The following is a 23,589-nucleotide window of genomic DNA, read 5'->3' as shown; positions in this document are numbered from 1 at the left end:
TCACACCTGTAATCCCAGCACTTTGGGAGGCCGAGGTGGGCGGATCACCTCAGGTTGGAAGTTCGAGACTAGCCTGAACAACAGGGAGAAACTCCAACTCTACTAAAAATACAAAATTAGCAGGGCATGGTGGCGCATGCCTGTAATCCCAGCTGCTCGGGAGGCTGAGGCAGGAGAATCACTTGAACCCAGGAGGCGGAGGTTGCAGTGAGCCGAGATCACGCCACTGCACTCCAGCCTGGGCAACAAGAGCGAAACTCCATCTCAAAAACAAACAAAAAAACAAGGTAGTTCTCTACCTAAATATAGTTTAGGTCTGAATTAACATACTGCTTGCCAAATACTTCCAATGATAATCTTATATATTCTACTATCTATACTCGCCAGTACCTCAATCTCAAAAAAAATAAGATGCTAAATTCACAAGCTTTTTTATCTTTTGGACAATAAGAAAATGAGCAAACAAAAGCATTCTTCTGATTCAGGAAAACAACTTTGTTGCTAGGAAAATTTCCTTGTTTGGTTACATATCACTTACAGTATAACAAAACATCACAGTCCAATATCTCATTAAAAAAACATTGAGCCCATCCACCACCCTATTACAAATCAGATCTCTCTTGGCAGAGAACTCCAAGATCTCAGACAAAACAACATTCTGACTTCAAAAAACAGTTCGTGATTTAGCACAACCCAGAAATCAATTTTTTTTTTTGCATTTTCAGACAGAGAAACAGTTTTATCTAGAATATTTTATAACTTAACCATTTTAATACATATCTGATTTCAGTTTTTATTTTCTTACCACGTCCATGAACACAAATGACAACTTTTTTTCTTTTGAGACAGAGTTTCCCTCTGTCACCCAGGATGGAGTGCAGTAGTGCAATCTCAGCTCATGTAACCTCCACCTCCTGGGTTCAAACGATTCTCCTACCTCAGCCTCCCGAGTAGCTGGGATTACAGGCGCCCACTACCACGCCCAGCTAATTATTATAGTTTTAGTGGAGACAGGGTTTCACCATGTTGGCCAGGCTGGTCTCAAGCTCCCGACCACAGGTGATTCACCTGCCTCGGCCTACAAAGCGCTGGGATTACAAGCGTGAGGCACCGTGCCTGGCCACAAATGACAATTTCTGCTAGCAAAACTGAAACTTTTTAAGAAAATCAAGACACTGATTTCTAATTAGTATGCCTGCCATGTGAAGGCTGATTGCCAGCCAAACCTTTGAGGTACAGCAGCCTACTGAAATGTCTGATTCCCTCACCAGTTGAATTATTTTAAACAATTACTTAACTTCTCCAAAATGCAGTTTCCTCACTTATAAATGGAGATAATAATAGAACCCACCTCAAAGACTCTTCCTGAGCAAAGAGCTTAGCGCCAAGGGCCAAGCTCACAGCAAGTAAGTGCTCAATAAACATTATCTATCCTATATGGTAGGCCACTTTATTTTTTGGATGAAGAAAATAAAAGGTAAGGATAAATGACCTGTTAAAGATCCCAACAAAATTCTAGTTTACTGGATGAGTAGGCAGAATAATGGCCCCTCAAAGATGTCTTCTATTTCTGGAACCTGTGACTGTTACCTTACATGGCAAAAGGAAATTAAGGTTGCATTGGAATTAAGTTTACTAATCAGTTGCCCTTAAAATAGTGAGATGATCTTGGATTATCTGGGTGGGCCTGATTCAAACATATGAGTGCCTGTAGTCTAAGAGGGAGGCAGAAGAAGGGGTCAGAGGGGGAACCTGCAAAGGACTTGTTGCAGGCTTTGACAATAGAGGAAGGAAGCTGGAAACAGCCCTCAGCCAGCAAAACAGACCTTGGTCCTACAACCTCGATGAACTGAGTTCTGTCAACAATCTAAATGATCAGGAAAGAAATTCTCCCCTAGGGCCTCGAGAAAGGAACGCAACCATGCTGACACCTTGATTTAGAATTGGACTTCTGACCTACAGAACTAAGATAATCATTTGCATTACTTTCAGCCTGTAAATTTGCAGTCATTTATTTTGGCAGCAATGGAAAACTAAAACAATGACATAAGAACTCCTGACTACAGGGTATGGTTCCATTTTCTATTAGTGGACATTATCTTCTCAGGCAGAAGCGAAAATGTGCAGTATCACATGAGTGGTGGTTAATGACAATCATGTGGCTAGAGTCCATCCATTGCATATGTTCCTCACACAGATAACCTTACTTAATCCTCAAAACAGCTCCAGGAGGGACTATGCCAGTTCCCACAGTGCTGGGGTAACTTCCCAAGGTTTCAGGGCTAGTTAGAGGCAATGGTGGGGTAGGAGTCTGGTGCTCCTGCTCCTCAGTCCACTGGACAACGCTGTATCCTGCCCACTGATACCAATAGTGCATTCCTTTCTAAGGAAGAGATGACAATTATTATTCAGGATTTCTAACTTTTTGTTTTGCCAAATAATGGTGTTTTTTAAAAAGAAAGAAAAAATCATTTCAAAATCATTTCCTAATACCTGTAGTTCTTAGAATTTTAGACAGCAAAAAATTACAAAGAACACAAATTCATAACTTTGTGGAAAACCCATCAAGCTGTCATTTAAAAAAAAATACAGTGGTAAGAATACTTAACATGACATCTGCCCTCTTGGCAGCTTTTTAAGCGTACAATACAGCACTGTTATCTATAGGCATGATGTTGTGCAAGGGGTCTCTAGAACTTATTCTCCTTGCTTGACTAAAACTTTGTGGATTACCAACTCCCTATTTCTCCCTCCCCCAATCCCTGGCAATTGCCATTCTATTCTCTGCCTCTATGAGTTTGACTATTTTAGATACCTCATACAAGTAGAATCATGCAGCATTTGTCCTTCTGTGACTAGCTTACTTCAAAGATGAACATTTTAAAACCACATGACTTACTTTCAGCCAAACTTTGCTGTGTTTAGAGAGCCGAGGAATTTCTAATGGAGGAAGAAAAAGCAGTGCATGTTTACTCAGGGTGGTGGTTGCTGCTTCCCTTTCATTTTCCTGCTGAGCCAGCAAGGGCCTGAATAAGACTATTAACAGCTCAGCTTTAGAAGTTCTGCTCAGTTTTCATGTTGGTAACAGGTTTATGCTTCTTTATTAATTTCCTGCCCTTTAAATAATTAGTGTTGGCCTTTAACAGTCATTCTACAATTCTGTGATAGTAATTTGTTGCATTAAAAAAAAAAGATAGTGAAAAACTAAAATATGATATTTATTGAGACATACTGCTGTGTTTAGCTAATTATAAGACAACTCTAGGCCGGGTGCGGTGGCTCACACCTGTAATCCCCTTCGAGGCCGAGGCAGGGGGATCACCTGAGGCCAGGGGTTTGAGACCAGCCTGGCCAACATGGCAAAACCCCGTCTCCACTAGAAGCACACAAAAAAATTAGCCAGGTGTAGTAGTGAATGCCTGTAATCCCAGCAACTTGGGAGGCTGAGGCGGAAGAATCGCTTGAACCCAGAAGGCGGAGGTTGCAGTGAACCAAGATGGTGCCATTGCACTCTAGGCTGGGCGATAGAGCGAGACTCCATCTCAAAAAAAAAAAAAAAAAAAAGACAACTCTAGTCTGGTGCAGTGGCTCACGCCTGTAGTCCCAACACTTTGGGAGGCTGAGGTGGGTGGATCACTTGAGGTCAGGAGCCCAGGACCAGCCTGGCCAAGATGGTGAAACCCCGTCTCTACTAAAAATACAAAAATTAGCCGGGCGTGGTGGTGCATGCCTGCAATCCCAGCTACTCGGGAGGCTGAGGTAGGAGAATTGCTTGAACCCAGGAGGTGGAGGGTGCAGTGAATGAGATCGCACCACTGTATCACTGCACTTCACCCTGGGCTATAGAGCAAGACTCCGTCTCAAAAAAAAAAAAAAAAAAAAAGACAACTCTAAAAGAGCCATCTGTGACCCTGAGGACTGACACCCACAACTGGCCTTCATCTCTGATACTGAGACCTTGGGTTAGGACTATTCTGAAAGGGTTTCAGATTAGCAATGGACAATCAATAAGTATTTCATGCTTTTATTAAGCTCCTAGAGTCAAAGAGTGAAAAACCATAATGGAAAAGGTCAATAAATCAACATGAAGAACTTCTGATCATCGAGACACCAAAACTGAAAAGACAAGTCATATTGAGAAAAGATATCTGCAAACATCTGGCCGAAACTATTAATATCTAGGAAAAAAAAATAAAGAACCCTTATAAATCAATAAGGGACAAATGACCCATATAAAAAGTGGCCAAAAGACATGAACAGGAATTTCAAGAAGAAGTCAATAAACCTGTGAAAAAATGTTCAACCTCATTAGTAATCAGGGCAACGTAAATGAAAACCATGATGCGAAATTCTGGGAACATCTTCACATGCTAGATAGTGAGGTAACTATCCAGACTACTTGGGTCATGTCAAGAGGACTCAGAACCAACTTCCACTAACAAAATGGGACAGTTTGAACTTGAATAAAGACCAAGAATTACAAAGCATTCAAAACTATCAAATATGTTTAAATCTATAAACCCATAATGATTTTTAATTTATTATTTTAAGAAACGGTCTCAGCCAGGCGTGGTGGCTCACGCCTGTAATCCCAGCACTTTGGGAGGCCGAGGTGGGCAGATCACGAGGTCAGATCAAGATCATCCTGGCTAACACGGTGAAACCTCGACTCTACTAAAAATACAAAAAAATTAGCCGGGCGTGGTGGCGGGCGCCTGTAGTCCCAGCTACTTGGGAGGCTGAGGCAGAATGGTGTGAATTCTCCTGCCTCAGCCTCCCGAGTAGCTGGAACTACAGGTGCATGCCACCACGCCCAGCTAATGTTTTTATTTTTTTTAGTAGAGACGGGGTTTCACCACGTTAGCCAGGATGGTCTTGATCTCCTAACCTTGTGATCCACCCGCTTCGAACCCTCAAAGTGCTGGGATTACAGGCGTGAGCCACCGTGCCTGGCCCTATTTTTTTGAGACAAAATCTCACTCTGTCACCCGGGCTGGAGTGCAGTGACGTGATCTTGGCTCACTGTAACCTCCACCTCCCAGGTTCAAGTGATTCTCCAGCCTTAGCCTCCCGAGTAGCTGGGACTATAGGTGCGTGCCACCACACCTGGCTAATTTTTTATTTTTTGTAGAGATGGGGTTTTACCATGTTGGCCAGGCTGGTCTCGAATTCCTGACCTCAGGTGATCCACCCGCCTTGGCCTGCCAAAGTGCTGGGATTACAGGCATGAGCCACCGCACTTGGCCGATATTTTTAAAGAAAAACTAACAGGTGATCTTCTGAGGAAAGGGAATGAATTCATTATTTTGAAACTGGATAAATAAGAGAAAAAAAATCAAGTAATTATCTTGTTTTTCCTATATAAACTATAACCGGGTAACTAGTAGATAAGGGGTTCTTTATCAAAATATTTCAGCTAATATGAAAAAATGAAACAACAGAAGTAAAACATCACCATTTTCTTTTTTTTTTTTTGAGACACAGTCTTGTTCTGTCACCCAGGCTGGAGTGCAGTGGCATGATCTTGGCTCACTGCCACCTCTGCCTCGCAGCTTCAAGCAATTCTCCTGACTCAGTCTCCTGAGTAGCTGGGACTACAGGCATGTGCCACCATGCGTGGCGAATTTTTTTTTTTTTTTTTTTGAGATGGAGTCTTGCTCTGTCCCCTAGCTGGAGTGCAGTGGTACGATCTCAGCTCACTGCAAGCTCCGCCTCCTGGGTTCACACCATTCTCCTGCCTCAGCCTCCCGAGTAGCTGGGACTACAGGCGCCTACCACCACGTCTGGCTAATTTTTTGCATTTTTAGTAGAGACAGCGTTTCACTGTGTTAGCCAGAATGGTCTCAATCTCCTGACCTCATGATCCATGTGCGGCTAATTTTTTTGTATTTTTAGTAGAGCTGGGGTTTCACCATGTTGGCCAGACTGGTCTTGAACTCCTGATTTCAAGTGATCTACCCTCCTCGGCCTCCCAAAGTGTTGGGATTACAGGTGTGAGCCACTACGCCCGGCCAGTATCACCATTTCTATCCCCCAAAGATTCAATGGGTCTAGGCATTGAGCATCCACAGCTGCTAAAACAAACAAAAACAAAGCAAAAACCAAACATATGTGCCTACGTGGATCTAGAGCCTTGCCAAAAGAATCAAACAGGATCTGGATCAAGTAGCCTGTGGATCTAGCTGCCAATGTGCAGCGAGTACAGAGAACACGTTAAACTACAGCATAAACATGTGCAAAACCCAAACTGTTAGAAACTCTATAGGTGAAATGTGCCAGATTGTTTTAACAGATAAACTGTAAGGAAGTCAACTCCAAAATATGGAAGGGGAGCCTGTAGATTAAGAGAGACGAAAGAAAGAAAGAAAAGAAAGAAAAGAAAGAAAAGAAAGAAAAGAAAGAAAAGAAAGAAAAGAAAGAAAAGAAAGAAAGAAAGAAAGAAAGAAAGAAAGAAAGAAAGAAAGAAAGAAAGAAAGGGCCGGGCATGGTGCCTCACGCCTGTAATCCCAGCACTTTGAGAAGCCGAGGCGGGTGGATTGCCTGAGGTCAGGAGTTTGAGACCAGCCTGACCAATATGGTGAAACCCTGTCTCTACTAAAAATACAAAAATTAGCCAGGTACGGTGGTGTGCGCCTGCGGTCCCAGCTACTCGCCAGGCTGAGGGAGAATTACTCGAACCCAGGAGGCAGAGGTTGCAGTGAGCCGACATCACGCCACTGCACTCCAGCCTGGGCGACAGAGTGACACTCCATCTCAAAAAAAAAAAAAAAAAAATCAAAAGTTGTTTAAGGCAAGTACGTTATTGGGGCAACTAGGGAAATTTGAACATGGGCCATATATTAGATAACATTTGTGTAAATAATGAAGTGTCAACTTTCCTGAGTACAATAACAGTATTGTGATTATATAAATGAATGTCCACGTTCTTTGGAAATACATGCTGAATTAGATACAAATGGAAAATGCAATGATATCTACAATTAATTCTCAAATGGTTCAGGAAAATAAAATATACTCGTGTGTATTAACACCATGCATAGGTAAAAAATAGATTATGCAAATGTAGCAAATGTTAGTGAATCTAAGTGAAGGGTATATTCATTGTACTAGTCCTGCACCTGATTTGTAGTTTTAAAATTTTCTCAAAATGAAAATTGGGAAATAAAGTAAAGCCACATACACATATACTCCACAATGAAAAACTCTTTTAAAGTCACCAGACTGGCAAAAATGGAAACAATTACTTGGCATCATCTAGTAAAACTGAAGATATGCAGACCTTATGAATCAGGAACCCTGGTCTAGAAAAACTGTTCACAAATTATGAAGCCATGCTGTGTTGTAATAGTAATATACTGAAACCCACCCAAGGAGCCACCAACATGGGTATTTTCCCATAAAGAAAATATGACCAGGCACGGTGGCTCATGCCTGTAATCCCAGCACTTTGGGAGGCCGAGGAAGGCGGATCACCTGAGGTTAGGAGTTTGAGACCAGCCTGACCAACATGGTAAAACCCTGTCTCTACTAAAAATACAAAAATTAGCCAGGGATGGTGGCGCATGCCTGTAGTCCCAGCTACTCAGGAGGCTGAGGTGGGAGAATTGTTTGAACCCAGCAGGCGGAAGTTGCAGTGAGTCATGATTGCACCACCGCACTCCAGCCTGAGCAACAGAGTGAGACTCCTAAAAACAAAAACAAAAACAAAACAAAACAAAAACACAAAGAAAACAGTCTACAGCAGTGAAAATGAATGCACTGCTGCCATACATAACCCATAAACAAAATGTTAAGGGAACAAAACAAGTTGCAAAACAATATGTAGTAAGATCCACCTAGATAAACTTATATATATATAATATGTTTATTTAGACTTAAATTTGGTATATTTTTATAAAGGCAAAACCAGGCAGGCTCAACTACAGTATTTCAGAATATATACATATATGGTTAAACTGGAAGAAAAGTTTAAAGAAAAACAATGGGATGAAATAAAATTCCAGATAGTGGTTCCCTCTGGGGAGACTTGGGGGTGAGGGGACCCATGGAAGACCTGAAAGGCACTGGTAATTTCCTTTTTTTTTTTTTGAGATGGAGGCTTGTTCTGTTGGCCAGGCTGGAGTGCAGTGGCGCGATCTCGGCTCACTGCAACCTCCGCCTCCCGGGTTCAAGCAATTCTCTGCCTCAGCCTCCCGAGTAGCTGGGATTACAGGCACCCGCCACCACGCCTGGATAATTTTTTTGTATTTTTAGTAGAGATGGGTTTTCACCATGTTGTCCAGGCTGGTCTTGAACTCCTGACCTCGTGATCCACCTGCCTCGGCCTCTCAAAGTGCTGGGATTACAGGTGTGAGCCACCGTGCCTGGCGGTAATTTCCTATTTTTAAAGGTAGATGATTGATTGGTACGTACATGGTCATTATAGTGTTGGACTTTAAACTGTATATATACGTTATATATTCTTGTAACTTAAAAGAAAGCCCCAGACTCTACCAAGATGACAATATTTCTGGACACACCTATCTTTGCTTCACAGTTCTGACAAAAAGTTCATTTTAACTGAAGCAGATAAATTCCTCTTAAGTAACCAATGATGACAAACTGAAACACCACTTTATTGGTAGAAGACTCAGCATAAACATTTAGAATTATTTTTTAAGAGGGAAAAGGGATGTGGCAGAGCAGCAAAATGCCACAGACTTGTTTGGGGTATTTCAGAGTAATATAGCCCCATGGGAAAAATACCGTTATGAATTGTGCCATCATTCCTAATTTAAAAATTTTCAGTGCCCTGTTTTATGTATGTATGTAGATATGTATTTAGAGACCGAGTCTCGCTCCTTTGCCCAGGCTGGAGTGCAGTGGCACAATCTCAGCTCACTGTAACCTCCGCCTCCCGGGTTCAAGTGATTCTTGTGCCTCCGCCTCCCAAGTGGGTGGGATTACAGGTGCATGCCACCACGACTGGCTAATTTTTGTGCTTTCAGTAGAGACAGGGTTTCGCCATGTTGTCCAGGCTGGTCTCAAACTTCTGGGCTCAAGTGATCCACCCGTCTCCACGTCCCAAAGTGCTGGGATTACAGGCATGAGCCACCACACCTGGCCAGCGCCCTGTTTTAAACACAATGTCCACAATTTCTCTGACTATGTACAACCAAAAGCCAGTACATCTGTTACATGATTAGAATACAAACAATTGGCTGGGAGCAGTGGCTCACGCCTGTAATCCCAGCACTTTGGGAGGCCGAGGCAGGCAGATCACGAGGTCAGGAGATCAAGACCATCCTGGACAACATGGTGAAACCCCACCTCTACTAAAAATACTAAACCCTGTCTCTACTAAAAATTAGCCAGGCATGGTGCCATGCACCTGTAATCCCAGCTACTCGGGAGGCTGAGGCAGGAGAATGGCTTGAACCCGGGAGGCAGAGGTTGCAGTGAGTTGAGATCGTGCCACTGCACCCCAGCCTGGGCCACAGAGCAAGACTCTGTCTCAAAACAAAAACAAAAACAAAAACAAACAAACAAACAAAATATATATATATATGAATTAGATGATACCTAATTGAGACTGGTAATTAAAGCCAGACTTGAAAACCAACTCCCTTGAAACAAGCTAAGAAACAAAAAAGTCTCCTTCATGAAGTGTCCCTTAATTCCCCTCAATGAAGACAAGATATCTTCATCCAAAAATCATACCTTTTTTCCTGTGCCTTTCTTCTGGCATTTATCACATTTTACCTTGTATTTTGGTCATATGCTTTCCTCATCTCCTTTACTAGATTATGAATTATTTGATAGTCTATGAAGAGAATATACTCAGCTCCAGGGTCCCAGAAAGATTCATTTTCCAGGGTAGCTTAAATCTTAGCTCTCATTAAAAAAACAAAAACAAGTCCGGGCCCGATGGCTCACGCCTGTAATCCCAGCACTTTGGGAGGCTGAGGCAGGTGGAGCACCTGAGACCAGCCTGACCAACATGGTGAAACCCCCATCTCTACTAAAAATACAAAAATCAGCCGGGTGTTGTGGTGTGGGCCTGTAGTCCCAGCTACTCAGGAGGCTGAGACAGGAGAATGGCTTGAACCCGGGAGGTGGAGGTTGCAGTAAGCCGAGATTGCGCCACTGCACTCCAGCCTGGGCAACAGGGTGAGATTCCATCTCAAAAAGAAATAAATAAACCAAAAAATAAAAAACAAAAACCCCCCTGAAGCCCATGAAATCTAAAGTGGGGGTGAAACAAGATCAACAAAAAACAATGACACTTCATTATATCAAGTAATTCCTGAACTCTAAGAATATTGAACTTTGAATTAATAGGGCCCTCTGCTATTTTTTCCTTTAAAACTTGTAATAGGCCAGGCATGGTGGCTCACGCCTCTAATCTCAGCACTTTGGGAGGCCGAGGCGGGCGGATCGCGAGGTCAGGAGATCGAGACCACCCTGGCTAACATGGCGAAACCCCGTCTCTACTAAAAATACAAAAAATTAGCCGGGCGTGGTGGCGGGCGCCTGTAGTCCCAGCTACTTGGGAGGCTGAGGCAGGAGAATGGCGTGAACCCAGGAGGCGGAGCTTGCAGTGAGCCGAGATTGCACCACTGCACTCCAGCCTGGGCGACAGAGCAAGACTCCATCTCAGAAAAAAAAAAAAAAACTTGTAATAAAAATTTAATGCAGTCAACATCAATTTTATTACCTTTTATTTTATTTTTTTTGAGACAGAGTCTTGCTCTGTTGCCCAGGCTGGAGTGCAGTGGCACGATCTCGGCTCACTGCAAGCTCCGACTCTCGGGTTCATGCCATTCTCCTGCCTCAGCCTCCCGAGTAGCTGGGACTACAGGCGCCTGCCACCACGCCCGGTTAATTTTTTGTATTTTTAGTAGAGACAGGGTTTCATCGTGTTAGCCAGGATGGTCTTGACCTCCTGACCTTGTGATCTGCCCACCTCAGCCTCCCAAAATTGTGGGATTACAGGCGTGAGCCACTGCGCCCAGCTGTTTTTTTTTCTTTTTGTTTTTTATACAGGGCTTCACTCCCATTCCCCAGGCTGGAGTGCAGTGGGGTGAACACGGCTCACCACAAACTCCACCTCCTGGGCTCATGAGATTCTCCTGCCTCAGCCTCCCAAGTAGATGGGACTACAGGTGCATGCCATCACACCTGGCTAATTTTTTTTTTTTTTGGTAGTTTTTGTAGAGACGGGGTTTTGCCATATTGCCCAGGCTGGTCTTGAACACCCAGGCTCAAAGCGATTTGCCTGCCTCAGCCTCCCAAAGTGCTGGGATTATAGGTATAAACCACTGTGCCTGGCCCTGATTTTATTACCTTCTACTGAGAACAGACAGCTGTCAGTAAAATTATGCTTGGAGAGTAACAAACAGGAGAAAGTCTTAAGTTCTCAATGACTCTGAAGAAGGCAAGGGTATAAAGAGAGAGAGAAACACAAACCAATTAAAAATCTTTATCACCTCACTCCAAAAAGATCTGCATACAAATTTGAGTAGTTTTAATATCTAATGTTTTCAAATTATCAGAAAATGTTGGCCTGCTTAACTGGTATTCTAACCACAGTCCAGTTGCTTCTGCACTGGGCTGAATTCTTAGCACAGTCAGAGAATGCCGTTTCCAAGCCAGAGGCTCCCACAGCCCCCACTTTAGCTTTGGTGTGCGTGTGTGTATGCACAGACACCACAGTGAGCACTCCAGGGAGCCTACGGGACTCCCTCCAGCTTTGGTGTGCCTCAGTCTGCAGTCACACCACAATGAAGGCTCGCAGTTGAGGCTTTTAGGCTCACTTTCCACATTTCTGTCTAGGGCTGTGTAGAGATTTCTTGATATTTTACTTCCTTTCCCATATAAAATTTAGTGGGCATTTGTTTTTTTGTTTGTTTTTGTTTTTTTGAGATGAAGTCTTGCTCTGTTGCCCAGGCTGGAGTGCAGTGGTGCAATCTTGGCTCACTGTAACCTCCACCTCCCAGGTTCAAGCAATTCTCCTGCCTCAGCCTCCCAAGTAGCTGGGATTACAGACGTGCATCACCATGCCCAGCTAATTTTTGTATTTTTTTTAGTAGAGACAGGGTTTTGCCATGTTGGCCAGGCTGGTCTCGAACTCCTGACCTCAGGTGCTCCACCCGCCTTGGCCTCCCAAAGTGCTGGGATTACAGGCGTGAGTCACCGTGCCCGGCTGCATTTGTTAAGGAATTTTTTAAGAAAGGAAGCTTCCATAGAAAATATCAGAGAAATAAAACAAAAACAAAAAAACACCTATGAATGTTTACTCTTTAAAAGGGATTGCCAAAAGACACTTGATATTGGTATAGTACTTCCTATTCAAGAGCTAGTTTAAATAGGCTCAAGAGGGACTAATTCCTTTAGAAACCACCAGTATAAAAAGTAGTGGGTTTTTTTTCTTTTTCATTTATTTATTTATTTATTTATTTAGAGACAGGGCCTCACTGTGTTGCTCAAGCTGGAGTGCAGTGGCGCAATCATGGCTCACTCTATTTAGCCCCTTACCTTCTGGGCTCAAGCAATCCTCCCACCTCAGCCTCCCAAAGTATGCTACCATGCCTGGCTAATTTTTTTATTTTTTGGAGAGATAGGGTCTCACTATGTTGCCTAGGCTGGTCTCAAACTCCTGGGCTCAAGTGATCCTCCCACCCTGGCCTCCCAACGTGCTGGGCGTGAGTCACTGCACCTGGTCAAAAAATGAGTCTTAAGATTTCACTGGAAGATTACTTATGTAAATAATAAAGGGGGCTTATAATTTATTCTGTTACTTCCAAATCCCAGTTCAAAATTCTGGATTTTAATTCTGAGATAGTTATTTATATGTATTTTTAAACTTAGTGATTTGAAGCTCATTTATATTTTTTAAAAAAGTATTTTCAGCCGGGAGCAGTGGCTCAAGCCTGTAATCCCAGCACTTTGGGAGGCCGAGACGGGTGGATCAGGAGGTCAGATCGAGACCATCCTGGCTAACACGGTGAAACCCCGTCTCTACTAAAAAAATACAAAAAATTAGCCGGGCGTGGTGGCGGGCGCCTGTAGTCCCAGCTACTCCGGAGGCTGAGCCAGGAGAATGGCGTGAACCTGGGAGCTGGGAGGTGGAGCTTGCAGTGAGCCGAGATCGCGCCACTGCACTCCAGCCTGGGCGACAGAACGAGACTCCTTCTCAAAAAAAAAATAAAGTATTTTCATTGAAAAATGAATTTTCTTCAATTAGTGATGTAGAAGGTATATTAATATAAGAAGTCCAATTCTTCCTTAGCTGGCTGTGCTTCTGAGTGCTTAGTAGAGACACGATACCTTATTCTCTACTCATTCTTCCTTATCAGTGGGAGAAGGGAATGTTCCAAGCGAACATAGGCAAGATTTAATCAGCTATGTGGCCACTAAAAGAGATGAAAGGTGACAAGTTCTTGCAATTACACAACTTCTTCCCTCCGTTGCTCATGTACTAGACAGCACAGAGAACGTGGCCTTTAGCTGGTAGCTAGTCCTCAACATACCATGGCTCACACCCTCAGCTGAGTTGAGAAGCCTGGGGGATAAACAGAAACGGCAGTGCTAGGGAAAGAACAGAACTTATGATAAGTGAAAAACCAAGAGGAAGAGGCTCTCAATTATGTCTTTTTCCTGGGAGCACAGTACATTCCCTTTGAATTCAGTTTCAATAAAACTTTTAAATAATATGCTATACTTGGAGGAAACTATGAATACACTATAATGGAAAATATGGTCTAAGACTATGGTGGAATGCATTGCATTTTATGGTCAGCACTTATTTGGCCCTGCTGATAATAACCAAATGCTCAGAAGTTCTACTGCTCTACCAAGGAAGGTCACCTGAAAAATCTGAGCTGGAGACATAACTAGAAGCAAACAGAAAAAGCAATAAATCAACAGGGTTATCAAATATTTTACAAAACCCTAGAGAAACCACATATTTAAACCAAAAGGAAGAAGATGAAAAAGATGTTTCTCACCTTTTGAAAGTTCTCCTTCCACAAATCTTCTATGACTATATATCCTCGTAAACCCCAGTCATATAATCTCTCCCCACTGACCTTGAAACAAAATAGAAAAGATCTTACCATTTGACCCAGCAATCCCTACTATTGGGAATAATAATGGAATGATGGAATATAAATCATTTTACTATAAAGATATATGCATGCATATGTTCATCATAGCAGTATGCATAATAGCAAAACATGGAATCAACCTAAATGCCCATCAATGGTAGATTTTTTTTTTTTTTTTTTGAGATGGAGTTTTCGCTCATTGCCCAGGCTGGAGTGGAATGGCGCAATCTTGGCTCACTGCAACCTCTGCCTCCTGGGTTCAAGCAATTCTCCTGCCTCAGCCTCCCAAGTAGCTGGGATTACAGGCACCCGCCACCACACCCAGCTAATTTTTTGTACTTAGTAGAGACAGGGTTTCACCACATTGGTCAGCATGGTCTCGAACTCCTGGCCTCAGGTGATCCACCTGCCTCAGCCTCCCAAAGTGCTGGGATTACAGGTGTGGGCCACCATGCCCGGCCAATGGTAGACTTGATAAAGAAAATGTGGTACTTATACACCACAAAATACTATGCAGCCAAAAAGAATGAGCTCATGTCCTTTGCAGGGACAGGGATGGAGCTGGGGGCCATTATCTTAAGTGAACTAACATAGGAACAGAAAATGAAATACCACATGTTCTTACTTGTAAGTGGAAACTAAACCTTGACAACAAATGGACACAAAGAAGAGAACAGAGACCAAGGCCTACTTGAGGGTGGAGGGTGAGAAGAGGGCGAGGATCAAAAAACTACCCATCAGGTACTAGTCTAATTACCCAGGTAACAAAATAATCTGTACACCCAACCCTCATGACACACAACTTACAATAACAAACCTGCACATGTACCCCTAAAGCTAAAAGTTAAAATAGAAAGAAATTAAAAAAAAAAAAAAAAAAAAAGAGACTCCTACTCTGGAGACAGCCACATAGGCTTCTCAACCAGCAACCAAGTTCACCCTCTCCACTCCAGCCATTTACTGCTTAAACCATAACAGGCTGAAATAATGTTTCATTATTTTTATATCTAGGGCTGGAAGATGTTACTCACTGTTCCTGGCCTGGGGCTGGAGCAGGGACAGAAGCATTAACTATCTGCCTCCAGGACTGTTACAAACAATGTTGAGCAAATGCTGGAAAGTATTGGTATTTGTCACCAAAGCCATCAAGCTCCCTGAGCTGGGGCCACTGGACTCCCACATACAACCGTAGCCCACTTTAGGCATCTGGACTCAATTCTGTCATGAACAACCAAGGGAGCGCAGTCTCAGGTCAGTCTGGCTCAGAGTCCAATTCGGGTGACTGCACTGGGTCTGCTCCTGGAACTGAGTTTCCATGTGATGTGGTAGTTCGAGCAACTAAAGTCCCTGTGTCCACAATCTGCCCAGGACCTCAAAACCTAGAGCCTGCCTTGCTCTTACCAGTTTCTGAGGGACACCATCTCTAGCGTTCCACTAACTCCAGGTATCACCCTTTTCAGACTACCTACTGGTCTCCATCAGTGGTTCTCAAACAACATAGGCATTAATAACAAACCACCGGAGGGCTTGCTAAAACACAGACTGCTGGCCCTTATTCCCAGAGCTTCTGATTCAGCCAGTCTGGGGTGGGGCCTGACAGTTTGCATTTCTAACAAGTTCTCAGGTGATGCTGCTGCTTCTGGTCTGGTAATGCACTTTGAGAATCGGTGGTACAACTTTATCCATGTTGCCTGCCACTGTGATCGACCTGCCTGCCAGGGTACCATAAGACTGAGGCTTCAAGGGTAAGAAAGGAGCAGTCAATTGAAAGCCCCGAAAAGGGCACTCCCAGCAGAGGGGATTACAGTCCCCAAAGTCCTCAGCAAGGAAAGCAAGGGCACCAGTACCAGGGAGTAGAGGAGGTCAGAGCAGTCTGTGTCTACAATACCAACAAGAGCAGGTTGTGACTGGACACGCATAAACTGAGTGACCCATAATTATCAGCTTTGGAATTTGAGTCTGTAGACTTTCATGTAAGTATACAAAAAATGTATCTTAAATTTTTGCTGATGAATATTCAAACAATCATGCAAATTCGTGTTCAAATTCTGTGAACACTGGCATTACTGGAAGAAGGACCAGAACTGAGACATATAGTGGAGAAAATAATTTAAATTTGCTGTATTCACCTATATGTACAAACAAATTTTAGTCTGGTGTCATAAGAACTGCAAAATAAAATAAAATTAAGCGTCAGATTCATACACACACAAACAAGAATGAGGGACATCAGGGATTACAGAGTTTCTCTTACCTGGGCAAACACGATGGCTTGTTGTGGATAATAGAGGGAGGCAGCTAATCCCATGAAACCAGGCGGATACACTAGCTTCTTTATTTTTGAACCTAATAAATAAAAGGTTGTACACGCCATCAGATGATTCATTATCCTCACCATCACAATTTACCTTATCCATTTAACACGGAACGAGGCCAGGCACAGTGGCTCACGCCTGTAATCCAAAAGCTTTGGGAGGCCAAGGCGGAAGGATCACTTGAGGCCAGGAGTGTGACACCAGCCTGGGCAACATAGTCAGATCCTGTATCTACAAAAGTTAAAATAAAAAAATTAGCCAGGCGTGGTAGTGTGCGCCTATAGTCCTAACTACTTGGGAGGCTGAGGTGGGAGGATTCCTTGAGCCCAGGAGTTCGAAGTTACAATGAGCTATGATCACACTCTGCACTCCAGCCTGGGTGACAGAGCAAGACCGTGTCTCTTAAGAAACCCAAACAACAAAACCAAAATAACCCCACCAATGAATAAGATTTCTTTGGTCCTAAACTGAAAGAATGTGCCAAATAAAGTCGTGTGCACCAAAACGCTTTTGCACAGCTTTATTGAGATAAAATTCACATTCACCCATTTAAAGTACAGTTCAATGGCTTTTAGTATATTGACAGAGGTTTGTAACCATCATTACAATTAATTTTACAGCTTTTTCATAAATCACCAAAAGAAACCCATTAGCAGTCACTCCTCAACTCCCCTGTACTGTCCAGCCCTAGGCAACCACTGATCTACTTTCTATCTCTTTATGTTTGCCTACTCTGGATATTTCTTTCTTTCTTTCTTTTTTTTTTTTTTTTTTTTTTTGAGAGTTTTGCTCTTGTCACCCAGGCTGTAGTGCAATGGTGCAATCTGGGCTCACTGCAACCTCTGCCTCTTGGGTTCAGGCAATTCTCCTACCTCAGCCTCTCGAGTAGCTGGGGCTACAGGCACACACCACCACGCCCTGCTAATTTTGTATTTTTAGTAGAGATGGGGTTTCGCCATGTTGGCCAGGCTGGTCTCGAACTCCTGACCTCAGGTGATCCACCCGCCACAGCCTCCCAAAGTGCTGAGATTACAGGTGTAAGCCACTGCGCCCGGCCCTCTGGATATTTCATATAAATGGAATCATGCAGTAAATATATGGTCCTTTGTGACTGGCTTCTTTCACTCAGCACCAAGTATTTTCAAGAGAACACCTTTTTTTCCCTAAGAGAGCAGAAAAAAAGATCGTTTTAAAAACAAACAAATGAGTATTTTGGTTTCTAGGGTTTATGTTCTTTTACAGCAGTCTGGCTTCCTATTTAAACACAAGCGTTCCTCTTCTCCCCTTTCTGCAACCCTGTTAAAAAAACAGTAAGAAAAAACATTAATAAGCCAGGCGTGGTGGCTCACACCTGTAATCCCAGCACTTTGGGAGGCCGAGGTGGGTAGATCACAAGGTCAGGAGATCGAGACCATCCTGGCTAACATGGCGAAACCCTGTCTCTACTAAAAAAAATACAAAAAAAATTAGCTAGGCGTGGTGGTGGGCACCTATAGTCCCAGCTACTTGGGAGGCTGAGGCAGGAGAATGGCGTGAACCCAGGAGGCGGAGCTTGCAGTGAGCAGAGACCATGGGCCACTGCACTCCAGCCTGGGTGGCAGAGCAAGACTCCATCTCAAAAAAAAAAAAAAAAGGAAAAAACATTAATAAATCCACTATGAAGAGAAAATGTGTGGAGGGGCCACTGGCAGACAGGAAGTGTCAATCAATTTTCAGAAAATGGAGAGTGAATGGAAATAAGAGGACACACTGCCTTGAAATCTTGAAATCTTGAGGAGGAGTGCGGCCTCAGAGGGAGCGGATCTGTCCCAGGCAGCCCCAGGGAGATTCCAGATCCAGAGACGGCAGGTACTGTGGGGAGTGGAGATGGCAACCAGGGGGCAAGACAGGGGGACAGGACAAATGCAAGTCCGATGCAGGGACCAGCACGGCCCTTGCTTCCCCTATGCCATCCCAGTACAAAACTACCCCTGGCCAGGAAGTCACACCAGGTCAAAATGTTAAAAAGGGGCAGGGTTACTGGACACGGTGGCTCACATCTGTAATCCTAGCACTTTGGGAGGTCAAGGCATAAGGATTGCTTGAGGCCAGGAATTGAGACCAGCTGGAGTAACATAGCGAGACTCCGTCTCCATTTCTTTTCTGTTGAGAGAGGGTCTCACTTGGTCTCCCAGGCTGGAATGCAGTGACACAATCATGGCTCACTGCAGCCTCGACCTCCCAGGTTCAAACTATCTTCCTGCCTCAGTCCCTCAAGTAGTTGGGACTAGAGGTGCAAGCCATCATGCCTGGTTAATTTTTTTTTTTTTTTGTAGTTTTTGTAGATACGGGGTTTCCTCACATTGCCCAGGCTGGTCTTGAACTCCTGAGCTCAAGCAATCCACCTGCCTCAGCCTCCCAAAGTGCTGGGATTACAGGCGTGAGCCAGTATGCCTAGCCCCCTATCTCTATTTCTTAAAAAAAAAAAAAAAAAAAGTGAGCCAGATGCAGTGGCTCACACCTGCAATCCCAGCACTTTGGGAGGCTGAGGTGGGAGGACTGACTGAGCCTAAGAGTTTGAGACGAGCCTGGGCAACTTAGGGAGACCACATCTCTACAAAAATTAAAAAATTATCAGGTGTGGTGGCATGGGCCTGTGGTCCTAGTTTCTCAGGAGATTGAGGCAGGAGGATTGCTTGAGACCAGGAGTTCAAGGCTGCTGTGAGCAGTGTCTATGCCACTGCACTCTAGACTGGGTAATAATTTGGATGTTGTTCCCTCTGAATCTCATATTAAACTGTAATCCCCAATGTTGGAGGTGGGGCCTGGTGGGACCTGACTGGATCATGAAGGTGGATTTCTCACAGATGGTTTAATGCCATTCCCTTGGTGCTGTCCATGTGCAACAGTGAGTTCTCTTGAGATCTGGTTGTTTAAAAATGTGTGACACCTCCCCCACCTCTTTCTCTTGGTTGCACTCTTGCCATGTGAGACACCAGCTCCCCCTTTGCCTTCCACCATGATTGTAAGCAGCGCAAGGCCTCACCAGAAGCCGAGGAGATGCTGGTGCCAGGCTTCCTGTACAGCCTGCAGAACTGTGAGCCAAATAAACCTCTTTTCTTTATAAATTACCCAGTGTTAGGTTATAGCAATGCAAGAATGGCTTAACACACTGGGTGGCAAAGCAAGATCCTGTCTCAAAAAAAAAAAAAAAGAGTTAAAACAGTAGGGGCAGGGTATCACTAAAGAAACACCATGGATTTCCTGCTGAGAACCAAGAGAGCTGGAAGGGGTGAGTATGTCAGTGCCTGAGAGTAAAGCCCTCTTCACACTGGCACCCTCGTATATGGTCACTTCCTGTCCAGCTCCCCTGAGGTAGAACCTGCCTGTCAGTGGGTCCCATGTATGGACAGGGAGTTCTTTTTTTTTTTTTTTTTTTTTTTGAGATGAAGTCTCACTCTGTTGCCCAGGCTGGAGTGCAGTGGCGCCATCTCAGCTCACTGCAACCTCCACCTCCTGGGTTCAAGCGATTCTCCAGCCTCAGCCTCCTGAGTAGCTGGGATTACAGACACCCTCCACCACACCTGGCTATTTTTTGTATTTTTAGTAGAGATGGGGTTTTGCCACGTTGGCCAGGCTGGTCTTGAACTCCTGACCTCAGATGATACTCCCGCCTCAGCCTCCCAAAGTGCTGGGATTACAGGTGAGAGTTCTTATTAGCATTTCAGCTGCCTCACTTTGAAACATGACTGGATAACCCAGAATCACCAGTCATTTGTGGAAAGTCTGAAGCATAAAGGAGAAAGACCAAGACAAGCCCAAAGAAAAAAAAAAAAAAGACCCCACAGGAAACAGAATTTCAAAACAAAAATAAACCTATTACTAAGTATCATCAAATAAATTTTAAAAGCCACTACATTAAAATAAAAAAGAATTCTATGAAAAAAAGAACATTCAAAGAACAGGAAGGAGCTCTTGGAAATGACCAAAGCAAAAAAAAATTCAAAAGGAACAAAATAAAGTAATCAAGAAAATATAAGAGACGCATAGGGTCCTTTTAAATAACCCAATTGCTAATTAATGAGTTGAGGAAGGAAAAAGAATGAGAGTAAATTTTCAAAGATACACAAGATAGGCTGGGTGTAGTGGCTCATGCCTGTAATCCTAGCACTTTGGGAGGCTGAGGAAGGAAGACTACTTGAGCTCAGGAGTTTGAGACCAGCCTGGGCAACATGGTGACACCTGGTCTCCACAAAAAATACAAAAATTAGTCAGGCGTGGTGGTGCACACCTATAGTCACAGCTACTCAGGAGGCTGACATGGGAGGACTGCTTGAGCCTGGGGAGGTCAAGACTGCAGTGATCCTTGATCATGCCACTGCACTACAACCTGGGTGACAGAGTGAGACCATCTCTCGGGAAGGGGAAGGGAAAAGGAAAGAGAAGGGAAGGATAGAAAGAAGGAGGGAGGGAGGGAGGAAAATAAGATACTTTCCTTCAGCTGGATGCTGCAAGCCACCATATTGTTTAAGCAAGAATGAAAACACCTATATCCAAGGCCGGGCATGGTGGCTCATGCCTGTAATCCCAGCACTTTGGGAGGCTGACGCGGGTGGATCACTGGAGGTCAGGAGTTCAAGACCAGCCTGGCCAACGTGGTGAAATCCCGTGTCTACTAAAAACACAAAAATTGGCCGGGCGCGGTGGCTCAAGTCTGTAATCCCAGCACTTTGGGAGGCCGAGACAGGCGGATCACGAGGTCAGGAGATCGAGACCATCCTGGCTAACACGGTGAAACCCCGTCTCTACTAAAAAATACAAAAAACTAGCCGGGCGAGGTGGCGGGCGCCTGTAGTCCCAGCTACTCGGGAGGCTGAGCCAGGAGAATGGCGTGAACCCGGGGGTGGAGCTTGCAGTGAGCTGAGATCTGGCCACTGCACTCCAGCCTGGGCAACAGAGCGAGACTCTGTCTCAAAAAAAAAAAAAAACAAAAAAAACACAAAAATTAGCCAGGCGTGGTGGTGCATGCCTGTAATCCCAGCTAATCGGGAGGCTGAAGCACGAGAATCACTTGAACCCAGAGGTGGAGGAGGTTGCAGTGAGTGGAGATTGTGACAGTGCACTCCAGCCTGGGCGACAGAGACTCTGTCTCAAAAAAAAAGAAAAGACCTCTATCTAGTCACAACACCACAGAAATCCAGAACACTAAAGATTCACAAAAGATCTTCAAAGCTTCCAGGAAGAAAAAAAAAATGTATCACCTGTTCAGAAGCAGCAAATATCCAGACTGGCTATTGACTCACATCTACAATGCCAGATGCTAGAATACATGGCTTTGAAAGTTTCGATGGCAAACAAATTCAGTGTCCAACCAAACTATCACATGGTATGAGGGCAGAAAGTGATTTTCAGACATGGAAGGTCTTGGGAAGTTTACCTCCAACTTGGTATGCTTGGGAAGCATACCTGCACATGCTTTTTTGAAAGTGACTTAAGCATGTAGTTCGATAGCATGGCAGAGTAAACCAAGGAGAAGATGACATGGAACCCAGGAAAAGAGGGCTTAAACCCAAGAAAGTGTGAAGAAGACCAGTCCCAAAACAAGAACTGTGTTGAAGTCTCAGGCCAGATTGTAGGAGGATATAGAGCTGTGGAGCAAGGGGAATGGACAGAAGAGATAGCAGGACACAGAACTTGGAGAAACCTGAGAATGAGGTTTAAAAAACCAGTAGAGGATGAAACTAGAGAATACACATGGCCTTGACTCCACTGAGAGGCACAGTGTTTTTGTTATGGGACCCATATATATGTTAGCAGAATGTGTGTGTTATTGATTTTTTTTTTTTTTTTTTTGATAGAGTTTTGCTATTGCTGCCCAGGCTGGAGTGCAATGGTACGATCTCGGCTCACTGCAATCTCTACCTCCTGGGTTCAAGTGATTCTCCTGCCTCAGCCTCCCAAGAATCTGGGATAACAGGCATGCGCCACCATGCCCAACTAATTTTGTATTTTTAGTAGAGATAGGATTTCACTATGTTGGTCAGTCTGGTCTCGAACTCCTGACCTCAGGTGATCCACGTGCCTCGGCCTCCCAAAGTGCTGGGATTACAGGTGTTAGCCACCATACCTGGCCGATTTTTTTTTTTGAAATGGGGTCTCGCTCTGTTGCTCAGGCTGGAGTGCAATGGTGCGATCTCGGCTTGCTGCAACCTCTGCCTCCCGGGTTCAAGTGATTCTCCTGCTTTCGCCTCCCAAGTAGCCAGGATTACAGGCGCCAGTCACCATGCCTGGCTAATGTTTATATTTTTAGTAGAGGTGGGGTTTCACCATGTTGGCCAGGTTGGTTTTCAACTCCTGACCTCAGGTGATTCATCCGCCTTGACCCTCCGAAGTGCTGGGATTACAGGTGTGAGCCACTGTGCCCCGCCAGAATGTGTATGTTAATCCTTAAACAGTTCTAATCATGTAAGTGCTGCTTATTGGCTTTAAAACTTTAAACAGACAAATCCCCAAAGATGGAACTGGGGTTGCTGAAGAGAATACAAATATTATCAACCTAGACTATTAATGATTTACTGTTTCTCTCTTGATCCTGTTGCGTGAATTGAAAGGGTGTAATTCTCCTGGAAGAGAAAAGCCTGTCATAACCCTGCATAGTGCTTCTCCCCTGCTCCCACCCACTTGAAGCAGCTCACCCAAGTGAGGACCAGGGAAAGAGCAGCCAACCTGCCACCCAGTCATTTCTCACTCCTCCAGGGAGAGCCGAGAAGTGGCAGCTCTCGGGCCTCCAGCTCCTGCTGGTTCACACAATGAGCTGGGGACCCCAGAACTTCAGGAAGGAGGTGTAATCATATTCACCGGCCCCTACTTCCATGCCCACATCTCCCAAGAGGCCAGTGGTATGGGTTGTCACTATCAGCACTGCCAGGGGCTGGGGGAACCACTGGTGCCAATGCTGGGGAGAGCCACCAGAAAGCAACAATAGTGTCAACAACCATGTGTCATCTTGGAGTGGTCCGGCTGGGCCCACCTCCTCTGAATGAACATCCATTCACCTCTCTGAGAGCCTCTTGTCACCATCACAGTCATGGCAATCCTCATCAACTGAAGCAGACTACCTTAGCAGATATGCTCAAGAAACGCCACCAGGCTGGGCATGGTGGCTCGCAACTATGATCCCAGCACTTTGGGAGGCTGAGGCGGGAGGA

At 44.4% G+C, this 23,589-nt stretch overlaps 1 protein-coding gene across 2 annotated transcripts in view; it reads right to left on the bottom strand.

Moving 5' to 3' along the window:
• Window positions 1-23,589, bottom strand: part of LOC105478233 (apolipoprotein O) — a 75,315-nt gene that overhangs the window by 8,708 nt on the left and 43,018 nt on the right. For both annotated transcript variants that reach the window (XM_011735356.3, XM_011735355.2), the window contains exons 6-7: window positions 16,342-16,433; window positions 13,989-14,069 (exon numbers count right to left, since the gene is read on the bottom strand). In XM_011735356.3, coding sequence (XP_011733658.1) covers window positions 13,989-14,069; window positions 16,342-16,433 — 173 coding nt within the window. The remainder of the gene's footprint in view (window positions 1-13,988; window positions 14,070-16,341; window positions 16,434-23,589) is intronic.

This window comes from Macaca nemestrina, chromosome X (genome assembly GCF_043159975.1).
Source record: "Macaca nemestrina isolate mMacNem1 chromosome X, mMacNem.hap1, whole genome shotgun sequence".
Lineage (NCBI taxonomy): Eukaryota > Metazoa > Chordata > Mammalia > Primates > Cercopithecidae > Macaca > Macaca nemestrina.
Note: the sequence above shows the minus strand (reverse complement) of the source record. Positions and strands in the feature narration are given on the sequence as shown.